This window comes from Pseudonaja textilis, chromosome 16, assembly GCF_049901715.1.
Source record: "Pseudonaja textilis isolate UNSWEBS1 chromosome 16, rPseTex1.2, whole genome shotgun sequence".
NCBI classification, from domain to species: Eukaryota; Metazoa; Chordata; class Lepidosauria; order Squamata; family Elapidae; genus Pseudonaja; species Pseudonaja textilis.
In genome coordinates, this window is record NC_142005.1 from 8,036,828 (window position 1) to 8,049,533 (window position 12,706).

A 12,706-nucleotide genomic window follows, 5' to 3' on the forward strand; every position below is an offset into this window, starting at 1 on the left:
ATAGATAGATAGATAGAGATAGATAGATAGATAGGGATAGATAGATAGATAGATAGATAGATAGATAGATAGATATAGATAGATAGACAGATATAGATATATAGATGTGTGTGTGTGTATCTTTGGTTATTTGGGTTTTCTCCTGCGTAAAATTGGACGTATTTTGGCGACATTTTGATGAAATCTCATTCGTCATCTTCAAGCTTTCACCTCAGAAAACATATATATGAATATGAATATGAATATGAATATATATATATTCTATTCCCCCTCCCCACCTGGAAAGAAATCTGTTCCAAATGCAAAACACAAGCAGAGGAGTTTCAGTTTTAGTTCCACAGCCCCAAGCAGCTTCAGTACAGAACAGTTGAGCTAAGCCACACCCAGGCTCCTTGCTGTCCCCTTCTTGTTCACACAGCAAATACTCTTTCAGTTTCCAAACAGCCCTCGACTCTCTCACACACGGACAGGAAATAAAGAGATCCTTAACGCATACAGGCAAAAATGTGGGAAATAAGATCCTTAATTCTCTTTTTTTTTCTTTTGCCACGGTTCTAAAATAAATCACTGCCGTTAAGCGAATCATACCAAGACCCCCAAATTCACAGCTCCTATTACAACCAATTATATTGTCCTCAATTTACAGCTCATTTAAAGTTACAACGGCCTTGGAAAAAAAAGGGACTCAGCACCATTTTTCACACTTACGACCCACAGTGACACGCTCAGAATTCAGAGGTTGGCACCTGGCTTCCACTTACGACGGTTGCGGTCACCATGGCCCTGAAAAAATTATGGCTTAGGACTGTTTTCCACCCTTTCCACACCGTTGCAAAATCCAGATGCTTGGCAACAGTCTCGGACTTACGACGCAATCCCCTTTTGCGTCCTTCGGGCAAGCCAAGTCCATGGGTGGGGGGAGCCAGATTCACTTAGTAACGGAGTGCCTCACTCAGCAATGACAGGGGTTCATTTAATTAATTTGTCAGGAGAAAAGTTGGCCAAACTCATGGAGGCAAGTCTCGCTTAGCGACAGGCGTTTGGAGTTTGTTAACCTGTAATAAATAAGGAATAAAGGGCAGACCAACGGTTCAACCAGCAAGTGGCTCTAATTTATTGAGCTCGATCGTCCCTGGAATGGATTAAAAAAAGGGTTTTTTTTGAGTCAGCGGTACCGGAGGCAGCTTCGCTATAAAAAAAAATATTTTAAAAAAAGGTCTGTTGGAAGCCGGTGTGGCAAAACCGTCCCGCGTCCCCTCACTCCTCTTCCTCTTCCTCTTCGGCCTCGTCCAGCGTGAGGGCGTGAGGGTCGGCGTGGCGCGGGGTCTCCTTGTGGATGGACACAATCCCGGAGAGGAAGGCGTAGCCCACCATGGCCACCAGCGCAACCAGGACGGAGAGGAACTGGTTGCGCCGCTTGTGCGTCTCCCCTTCGGCCTCGCTGGCGTCGCCGGGCGGCACTTTGTGGAGGTTGGGTGGGGGGTCCCCTGCGGGGGAGGCAAACACCCGGTCAAGGAACGGCTTCGATCGGGGTGGGGGGAAGGGGAGAAGCCACGGGGCTCAGCGGCCGTCGTTTGAAGGGGGTGACGGTCGGGACAATGGGGAGCTAGGTCGGATCCAGTTTGGAGTTCTGCTGGTCCCGGGATCGAATCTCAGGGGCTGGACAATACAACTGGGGTTGTGGCGTTCTGTGGTCATTCTTCCTTCCCTCCCAGGGGGTTGGACTAGATGGCCCCCAAGGTCCCTCCCAACTCTGTTAATTTGCTATTCTTCCTTCCTTCCTTCCCTCCAAGGGGGTTGGACTAGATGGCCTCCAAGGTCCCTCCCAACTGTAATTCCTTCCTTCCTTCCTCCCTCCCTCTCTCCACTGCCTCCCTCCTCCCTTTCTCATGTCTCTCTCCTTCATTCCTTCTTTCTTTCCTCCCTCCCTCATGTCTCCTTCCTTCCTTCTTTCCTCCCTCCCTCTCTCCACTGCCTCCCTCCTCCCTTTCTCACGTCTCCTTCCTTCCTTCCTTCCTTCCTTCCTTCCTTCCTTCCTTCCTTCCTTCCTTCCTTCCTCCCTCCCTTTCCTTCCTTCTTTCCTTCCTCCCTCCCTCCCTCATGTCTCCTTCCTTCCTTCTTTCCTCCCTCCCTCTCTCCACTGCCTCCCTCCTCCCTTTCTCATGTCTCTCTCCTTCCTTCCTTCCTTCCTTCCTTGCTTGCTTCCTTCCTTCCTTCCTCCCTCATGTCTCCTTCCTTCCTTTCCTCCCTCCCTCTCTCCACTGCCTCCCTCCTCCCTTTCTCACGTCTCCTTCCTTCCTTCCTCCCTCCCTCCCTCCCTCCCTTCCTTCCTTCCCTCCCTCCCTCCCTCCCTCCCTGACTCGAGGTTTTCAAGAGGAGCCTGGACAACCATTGGTCTGATATGGGGGATAGGATCTCCTCCTTGAGCAAGGGGGTTGGACTAGATGGCCTCCAAGGTCCCTCCCAACCCCACTTTTCTGTTAAAGCTGGACTCCCGTGACCGAGAATCGTCCCAGAGGATTTTTCTCCAAACTCACCTCCATCCCAGGGGAAATAAAGGCTCAAAATAGACGTGCAAAAGTTGCAAAGGTTCGGGAGCGAGTTCAGGTGCTGCTGGAATTTCCCGTTGGGAAGTTTGGCGTTAAAGAGGCCGGCCAAAAGACTGAAGACGAAGGCGTCCAGGGAGGCAGGCCTGAAAAACGAGAAGACGGAACAATCCAGAGACTCAGCCACAGCATGTCATAGGCGGTCCTTGACTTACAACCACAACCGAGCCCACAATTTATGTTGCTAAGCGAGACCATCTTTTTTTTAAAGTTGTTAAGCGAATCAATGCAGTTCTTAAGTGAGTTAACACGATTGTTAAGTGACTCCGGCTTCCTCATTGACCTGGCTTGTCAGAAGCGGGAAATCACACGACTCGTCACACACACTCCCCCGCCCGGGACTCTGCGGCCATCATAAATACGAGTCAGCGGTCTCGATTTTGATCCCGTGACTGTGGAGATGCTGTAACGGCCTTCAAGTTCATCATCATCTTCTTTGAATGACCCCATAATCCCTTGTGGGTGGAGTCTGGGCAACTAAAATGGAGCTGAGTATTTTTTACTGGCCCGTTGCCTTTCCTGTTGCCAGTGAGGAGTTACGTTCGGCAGATAATATTCTCATTGTGCCCGGAGAGAGAGAAATATCCGCCGCTACCTAGGATCGAATTCACAGCCCGCTGATGGTGAGGCGAGAACGCCCCCTCTAGGCCACCGCGCCACTCGGATGCCGAAAAAAGGACCCCTGTCGCTTTCAGTGACGTACCTTCAAACCGTCACTAAGCGAATGGGGATTACCCACGTTTAGGGTGCTTGCTGTGTCCCGTAGTCACAGGATCATGGGATTAGCAACCTTCCCCAGGGTGGGGGTGTTGCAACAAACAATATCAGGCCACACGATTCGCTTAATGACTGCCCCCCCCCCACAAAACCCTCATAAAATCATGTGCGGCTCATTGAACGACCGCCAAGTCCCAACCCCGTTTTTGGTCGTAAATCGAGGACGACCTGAAACAGGTCATTTACTCGGGACCCTCAACTCCCAAGTTACTTACGAGTCTCCGAAGAAGAATTTTTTCCTCCCGAGGCGTTGCGACAGAAGGGTGAGACACTCACAACCGTCTCGATAAAGCTGCGGGTGTCCAAAACAACAACAATCACCGTTGGGTCATGCGTTTGGACTACAGCTCCCATCATCCCCAGCCAGACTGGCATTCCCAGGCCTCTCGAGCTGGACTGCTGCCCCCTGGTGGTCGCAGTCTAGAAAACACCAGCTGGAGACAACCTGACTCACCTGAACTTTATTCTACTTTATTTTAAATATTTTAACATTCTATTAAATAAATTCAACATTTACGTAAAACATTCGCAGTGTTTACATCCGAGCCACGCCCAGTCCCATGACCCTGAAGCCACACCCACAAATTAGGCCCCGCCCACAGAGCCCCAGAACCGCAAATTTCCTGTTAAGAAATTCGAACCCCACCCCTGTCCTTCCTTCACCTGTTTTTCCAACCGCTCTTCATCGTCCTGCCAGGTTTCCCCGCAGATCGTCTGCAAACGCTCCAGCTGCCGTTTCTGCATTCGGCTCGGCAGGAAGAAATTAAGCGGGAACGGAATGGCTTCCGCGTACCACTTCCGCGTGTGCTCCACGTAATTCTTCGCGTCCACCCAGAAAGTGTGGATCTGTCGGGAAAGGAGGAGAATCCCAACGGTGAACTTACCCCCAAAACCTCGGTTAGAGGAGGAAAAAGGAGAAAAATAAAAATAAAAAGTAAAAAAAATGCCAAGGAGCAAGGTTTCTAGTCCACATGAGGGGAAAAAAAATTTTTTTTTTTATAGATGTATATCAATAGAATGATTTTACACACTTCCCCCCCCCCCAAAAAAATTGGTGAGGTTAGTAGATGCAGTACAACAATTGTATACATTTTATTAAATTTTCCCCTTTAAAAAACAAATTCTACATGCATTTTTGCAGCTATTTGTGACATAGTTATACTGTTCTCCTGTACATACATATACACACACTATTTACAATTACTCTTTAAAGCTTCTACTTTTGCGTTATATTTTCTTTCGATTGTCTAACCAGACATTCCCAGGCCACGTAGTATTCTATTTCTTTCCTCTCCTGCAATTCCACTGTGAATTCGTTCATTTCTGCGCACTCCATTATTTTTCTTTTATAATCATGTCATCTGTGGGTGTACTATCGAATTTTCCAATTTTGAGCATATAGCCTCCTAGCCGCTGTTAAAATGTGTATCATTAAACATTCTCTTTTGTATATGCAACAGAATGATTTTACACGCCTTCCCGCCCCCACAAAAAAAAGCAACTGGTGTCAACTCATGAAATATTTGGATTAGTATTGCAACTCTTAATGGACTTTTTGACAACGGATTCATATTTATGTCCTGGGGTCACACGTCTCCCCAGATTTCTTCTCTGCCCCCCCCACAAAAAAAACTCACCAACATGGGCAGGAGCTTCCTATTTATCAGAGAAAGGAAGGCTAGTGTGTCCGCTCCTTGCAACGCCGAGAGGTCGTAATCTGCATTAAATTGCTAAATGAGAATAAGAAAATAAAAATAATAAAGAATAGACAAGAATAATAGAATACAATAGAATTCTAGGAATAAGAATAAGAATAGAACAGAATAGTAGAATAATAATAAAGAGAATAGAATATAGAATAAAAATGAATAAGAATAGAACGCTAGTGGAATAATAATGAATAGAATAGGGTAGAATTCTAAGTATAAAAATAGAAGCGAACAGAATAGAATATAGAATAAGAACAAATATGAATAGAATAAAATAGAATAGTAGAATAATAAAAATAGAACAGAATAATAACAATAAAGGATAGAATAAGAATGAATTAGAATAGAATAATAAAATATAGAATAGAATAATAATAATAAAGGATAGAATAGAATAAGAATGAATTAGAATAGAATAGTAGAATAATAAAAAATAGAACAGAATAATAACAATAAAGGATAGAATTAGAATAAGGATGAATAAGAATAGAATAGAATAGAATAGTAGAATAATAAAAATAGAACAGAATAATAATAGAATAAAATAAGAATGAAGAATAGAATAGTAGAATAATAAAAAATAGAACAGAATAATAACAATAAAAGATAGAATAGAATTAGAACAAGAATAAATTAGAATAGAATAATAATAAAGAATAGAATATAGAATAAGAATGAATAAGAATAGAACAGTAGAATAATAATAGGGAATAAAATAGAATTCTAAGAATAAAAACAGAATAGAATAGAACATTAGAATAATAATATAGAATAGAATTAGAATAAGACTGGGAATAGAATAGTAGAATAATAATAAAATAAAATGGAATGGAATAGAATAGAATAGAAAATAGGGCAGAAAAGGACATTGAAGATCATCTAGTCCAGCCCCTTCAAGCAGGAGAACCGTCCTATACCATCTCAGACAAATGACTGTCCAGGGTTGGACTAGAAGACCTCCAAGGCCCCTTTCCCGCTCTATTCAATTCGAGCAGGACCATCCACCCAGTTCATATACCTGCTTCCTAAAATGGGTGATGATTTCCTGCGTATCGGAAAAAACTCCGTCCGAGGTCTTGAGCGCCGGGAGCGATCCTGCCATGAAAAAATAATAATAAATAGCAGGTTGGGGGAAGAGAGGCAGTGGGGGAGGGAGGAAGCCCCATTTACGCCCCCTCTCTTCCCCCATCCCCCAGGCTGGAGTCTCTCTCCCTCCCACCTGTTTCCCCATCCCTCTTGAGGACTAGAAACCTGCCCACCTTTTCCAAAAGCGGTGGGGAAAAAAAAAATCGAAAACTTTTCCCAGACAATGAAAAAAAAAATATATCAAAACTTTCCAAGCAATTCACAGGAGGGGGGTTTGTTGTTGTTGTTTTTTTCCTAACCCCCACCCCCCAAAATAAAACTTACCCGAGGGGCTTCTCCAGGGGTTGGTGATTTTGTGAACTTTGAGGGGAACCCCTGTGAATCGAGCATAAGTCTGCAAGGGGGAGGAAAAAAAAAGAGGAGAAATGAATGAATGCATCCTCAGCAACAGAGCCCATCCTCTTCATATCTTCATAATCCAAATTATTCTGAATTTCTTCCTTCAAAATTCTGCTTTGCAAGCACCAAAACCAGCAATCTGGGTCTCTTTTTTTCTTCTTCTTTCGGCTGGGGGGGGGGGCCCGGGCCACCCAATTTTTGCAGACGCCCCCATCTACCCCACACCCCCACAACAACAGCCCATGGTTGCAATGCTTTCCCACCCCCCCACTCCCCCTGCGGGCGCCCGGTTGGAGAAGAAGGCAGCGCCCGACGCTTTTGCAAATTTTTTTTTTTAAAAAGCGCTTTGCAAATTAAAAAAAAATGCACTTTGTGAATTAAAAAAATGCTCTTTGCAAATTAAAAAAAAATGCGCTTTGCAAATTTTTTTTAAAAAGCGCATTGCAAATTTTTTTAAAAAGCGCATTGCAAACCCAAAAGTGCTTTGAAAACAAAAAATGCAAAAATAAAAAAGCGCATTGCAAATTTTAAAAAAAATGCGCTTTGCAAATTGGAAAATATGCGCTTTGCAATCAAACCAAATGCGCTTTGCCAAAATAAAAAAAGTAAAAAAAAAAACCGTTCTGGAAAAAAAAATCCAAAAGTGTGCTTTGCAATAATCATAATAATCATAATCATAATCACAATCACAATCATAATAATAATCATCATAATAATAGTGATAATAATAATAGTGATAATAATAATAATGATAGTGATAATGATAATAATGATAAAAATATAAGCGCTTTGCAAAAGCAAAAACAAAAAAAACGCAATCCGGATTTGCAAAGCCCGCTTTGGAGAAGTTTGCCTGCAAAATCCCTCCTCTCCCTCCCCTCCCCCTCACCAAAACGGCCAAGCAATCGGGGTCGACGGTGGGCAACCCCCACCCGCCGGCCCAGCAATACAACTCCATGGGCGCCGCCATCTTCCCTGGCTTTTGCTAACCCGGAACAGCCTTAAACAAGAGAGAGAGAGAGAGAGAGAGAGAGGAAAATAGGAGTGACTCCGATTTGGACCGCTCCAGCCTTTGGGGCTCTTCCGCCCCCCTCTGTCGAGGCTTGCAAAATGCAACCCCGGTGCTTCTTTGCAAACAGTGGCTTGGCTGGCAACCCTCCACACGTTCCTAGCAGCTTCGCCTGCTGCATATATAGACACGTGTTGGGTTGCAAAAGCCGGGAGGCGAGTGGGTTTAGCCTCCTTTCTGCATAAAGCGGAGCGGGGGGTTGGGGGGTCTTAGGAAACCGGTTGCATGCTAAAGGGGATTTTTTTTGTGGGGGGGTGGGGAGGGGGTCGTGAGAATCCCTGCAGTGCCTTATAAGCGGGGGAGGGGAGGCTGGGAGGTTAAAGTAGAGGGTGGGTGGATTGCAAAGGCCAGAATCCTGGGCTTCCCGCCCCTTTATTTTCTAACTAATCTAGTTTTCCATCTTCGGGGGTTGGACTAGATGACCTCCAAGGTCCCTTTCCATCCCTGTTGTTATTCTGCTTATTCTGCTTGAGCAAGGGGGTTGGACTAGATGACCTATAAGGTCCCTTTGCCGTCTCTCTTACTCTGTTATTATTCTGCTCGAGCAAGGGGGTTGGACTAGATGACCTATAAGGTCCCTTGTTTTCCTATCATCTCCCTTTTCAACCCTTCCTCCCCCCCTAATCCTTGCCAGACCTCTTGAAAACTTGATGGGATTATGAGGGCCGGGATCTTTCCATTACGACCAGGAGAAACAAGGTTAGGAAACCCTCCCAGTGTAACGAGGCGCCTCGGTCTGTGGGAACTCGCTCCCGTCCAAACGGAGACAGATGGCCGAGACAAATTCCATTCGGCCTTACATCATCTTCTCCTTCCTTTGCGAGCCATTCCTTCCGAGATGACCTCACCCAAGAAGCCCAGGCGCTGAATCACACATCGAATTTCCAGAAGATTAGAGGGAGGAAAAGAAGAAGGACGAGAAACCGGACGCCGTGCATTCGGCCGGCCGAGCGGATTCCATGGCGGTTCATTCTGGTTTCCCCCAGAAGCCGATCGGTCATCGGCTGAAGAAACGGCCTGGTGCCAGCGGCTCAGCTCAAATTTACAAACAGATGAATTGAAGGACGGGCCACTTTCCCTAATGCAAAATGCAATTTTGTATATATATAAAGTGATAGATGATAGGGAGATAAATAAATGGATGAATGGATGGATGGATAGATAGATGATGGATGGATGATGGATGGATAGATGGATAGTTGGATGGATAGATGATGGATGGATGGATAGATGGATGGATAGATGGATGGATAGATGGATAGATGATGAATGGATGGATAGATAGATAGTTGGATGGATAGATGATGGATGGATGATGAATGGATGATGGATGGATGGATGGATAGATGGATGGATAGATGGATGGATAGATGGATAGATGATGGATGGATGGATAGATAGATAGTTGGATGGATAGATGATGGATGGATAGATGGATAGTTGGATGGATAGACGGATGGATGATGGATGGATAGATGATAGTTGGATGGATAGATGATGGATGGATATATAGATGGATGGATAGATGATGGACGGATGGATGGATAGATGGATAGTTGGATGGATAGACGGATGGATGATGGATGGATAGATGATAGTTGGATGGATAGATGATGGATGGATATATAGATGGATGGATGGATAGATGGATGATGGATGGGTAGATGGATGGATGATAGATGGATACATAATTGGATGGATAAATTGATGGATAGATAGTTGGATGGATAGATGATGGATGGATGGATAGATGGATGAATGGATGGATAGATGGATGGATGATAGATGGATGGATAGATGGATGAATGGATGGATGGATAGTTGGATGGATGATAGATGGATGGATACATAATTGGATGAATTGATGGATACATGGTTGGATAGATGATGGATGGATGGATGGATGGATGGATAGATGATGGATGGATAGATAGATGGATGATGGATGGATGGATGATAGTTGGATGGATGGATGGATAGATGGATAGTTGGATGGATTGATGATGGATAGATAGTTGGACGAATGGATGGATGGATAGATGGGTAGATAGTTGGATGGATAGATGATAGATACCGTAGATAAATAGATGATAGATAAAGAGATATAGATATTAAGATTAGTTAATAGAACATTGAGTAATTTAATATTTCAATTAAATATTCGTGATTTAATGTGATTTAAATCACATTATCTCTTAGGGCAAAACAGGTCCCCCAAAGGTCACCCTGCTAGCTCATTTCAAAGGCCAGTCTTGAATTTGGCAGGGGTGGGTTGGTGGACTAGATTTATAAAGACCCCCGAAGTCCCTTCCAGCTGTAGGATTCAAGGACAATTTAAGGTTTGGTTCCTACTTCCCACCAGCACCAGAGTCGATCTGGAGTAAAAAAGAAATAACGTATCCCCACATCACCTTTCCAAGATTTCCGCATTTCCAGATTTTTAACTTTCCAAATTTCTCCGCCAGCTCCGTGGAAGAGAAAGATTGCGAAATTTTTCCGCCCCGAGTCTTTTTGTGACCCAAATAACTCGAAATTCCTGTGGCTTGACGACTAATTGGTGTCTCCTTGCATAAGCCTGAATAAATCCCAGTCCTGCCTATTCTTTGCAAATCCCCCTCTGGATAGCTAATCCAAGGAACTCCCTGCTACAAGGCGGGATAAATAAAAATAAACTTCCTGGGACATATAAATAGATATATAAATATATATATATATTTTACCCAAGACCCAGGAATGGTTGGGCTCAATTTGCAGGCAGCTGCCGGAGTTAAAGGCCTTGAAATGTGGCTTGTATCGATGGCAATAATAAATAAAAGAAAATAAATAAAATACAGAGTTGCTTTCTTCTCCCTGGGATTCCGCCATGAATGAAAACCCCAGAAAAGGAGGACGAGGAGGATGTAAAGGAGAGAAAAGAAGGAAGGATAGCAGAGTTGGAAGGGCCCTCAGAGGTCCTCTAGTCCAACCCCCTGATCCAGCAGGAGGCCCTATACAATTGGAGACGGGGGGCTGTCCAGTCTCTTCTTAAAAGCCTCCAGCGATGGGAGCCCCCACCGCTTCTGCAGATAAGTCACTTAATTGGTTTAATTGGTTTTATGGTCAGGAAATTTCTCCTTAGTTCTAGGTTGTTTTCTCTCCTCGATCTGTTTCCACGATCCGTTGCTTCGGGTGCTTTATTGAACACACACACACCCCTCTTTTTCTTTGGGGCAGCCCCTCCAGTACGGGAACCCCGCTATCATGTCTGTCTGTCTATCTATCTATCTATCTATCTATCTATCTATCTATCTATCTATCTATCTATCTATCTATCTATCTATCTATCTATCTATCTATCTATCTATCTATCTATCTATAATCTACCTATTTTCCTATGATTCTTTCTATCATCTATCTTTCTATCATTCTTTCTATCGTTCTATCTATCTATCTATCTATCTATCTATCTATCTATCTATCTATCTATCTATCTATCTATCTATCTATCTATCTATCTATCTATCTATCTATCTATCTATCTACCTACCTACCTACCTATCTATCTAGCTATCATCTATCTATCTATCTATCTATCTATCTATCTATCTATCAATCATCTACCTATCTTTCTATCATTCTTTATATCATTCTATCTATCTCTCTATCTATCCATTTAATTATCTATCTATCTATCTATCTATCTATCTATCTATCTATCTATCTATCTATCTATCTATCTATCTATCTATCTTTCTATCATTCTCTCATCTATCATCTATCTACCTACCTACCTACCTACCTACCTATCTAGCTATCGTCTACCTATCTATCTATCTATCTATCTATCTATCTATCTATCTATCTATCTATCTATCTATCATCTATCATGTCTGTCTGTCTGTCTAATTTCGCCTCTCAGCTCCCTAAAAGAGCCCCGTTGATGAAGGGGTTAAGGGGGCACCTCCCCCCCAAGCCACAGATGTTCGGGGCGGTGTGGTTTGGCGCCAGAGCAGGAACAGCTACAACGAGGTGCAAATCAGAGGCCCCCGTTGTTATGGTGGCCTGCAAACAAAACATAAACAGATTCCGGCCAGTTGCAAATCCAGATGAGGGTTTGGTGGTTGGGGGGGGGGGGGGGAGGGGGAATCAGTCGGTAGCTGGCAAAAAAAGCTGCCTCCGTTTGCAGAAACCAACGGTTTCCTTCCCTCCTTCCTTTTCCTTCTTTCTTTCTCTTTTTCCTTCTTTCCTTCGTTTCCTTCCTCTTTTTTCTTTTCCTTTGTTGTTTCTTTCCTTCTTCCTTATTTCTTCTTTCTTTTACTTTCTTTCCTTCTCTTTCCTCCCTCCCTTTTTCTTCCTTCCTTCCTTCTTTCTTTCCTTCCTTCTTTCTCTTTCCTTCCTCTTTCTTTCTTTTTCTTTCTTTCCTTCCTTCCTTCCCTTCCCTTTTCCTTCTTCTTTTCTTTTCTTGTTCCTCTTTCCCTCTTTCTTTTTCTTCTTGCCTTCCTTCCCTCCTTCCCCTTTCTATCTGTCTGTCTGTCTGTCCTTCCTTCCTTTCTTCCTTCTCTCTTTCTTTCCTTCCTCTTTCTTTTCTTTCTTTCTTTTTCTTTCTTTCCTTCTTTCTTTCCTTCCTTCCCTTCCCTTTTCCTTCTTCCTTTCTTTCCTTGTTCCTCTTTCCCTCTTTCTTTTTCTTCTTGCCTTCCTTCCCTCCTTCCTCTTTCTCTCTGTCTGTCCTTCCTTCCTTCCTTCCTTCCTTCTTTTCCCCCAGCTGGACAGCCACGTTCTCCTGCTCGAGCAAAGGGGGGTGGGGTTCGACTAGAAGACCTCCAAGGCCCCTTCCCACTCTTGATGCTATTCCACGACCGCTGCTCGCTGGGATTCTGCCCGCCCGCCTTCCAGCTCAGGTTGAAAGGCGGGGAGACCCCCGTCCCCCTGGGGGCTGGAGGGACACCCTCCCGCCCCCACAAGACACACCGATCCTCCCCCACCCCAACCCCCCACCCATCATCCTCAACCCCCTCTCCCCCCTCCTCCTTGGCCGCCTGGCCAGCGCTTCTCCCGCGCTGGGCTGGGGAGGCGGGTGGTGG

The 12,706-nt window shown here is 44.4% G+C and overlaps 1 protein-coding gene across 1 annotated transcript; it reads right to left on the reverse strand.

Moving 5' to 3' along the window:
• Positions 1-1,085: 1,085 nt before the first annotated feature.
• On the reverse strand, positions 1,086-7,589 carry MTX1 (metaxin 1). Its single transcript, XM_026716354.2, has 8 exons — positions 7,467-7,589; positions 6,503-6,572; positions 6,111-6,187; positions 5,021-5,113; positions 4,047-4,229; positions 3,599-3,675; positions 2,538-2,692; positions 1,086-1,487 (listed from the first exon to the last, which is right to left on the reverse strand). The coding sequence occupies exons 1-8, from the start codon at positions 7,545-7,547 to the stop codon at positions 1,258-1,260; spliced, it is 966 nt and encodes a 321-aa protein (XP_026572139.1). The 5' UTR covers positions 7,548-7,589; the 3' UTR covers positions 1,086-1,257.
• Between the last annotated feature and the right edge of the window lie 5,117 nt (positions 7,590-12,706).

Coding starts and splice junctions, on each gene's coding strand:
- MTX1 (XM_026716354.2), bottom strand. CDS start 7,547: ATGGCGGCGCCCATGGAGTTGTATTGCTGGGCCGGCGGGTGGGGGTTG. Junction 6,188..6,502: donor CCCCTGGAGAAGCCCCTCGG/GTAAGTTTTATT, acceptor TTTTCATGGCAG/GATCGCTCCCGGCGCTCAAG. Junction 4,230..5,020: donor GGAAGCTCCTGCCCATGTTG/GTGAGTTTTTTT, acceptor CTTTCCCGACAG/ATCCACACTTTCTGGGTGGA.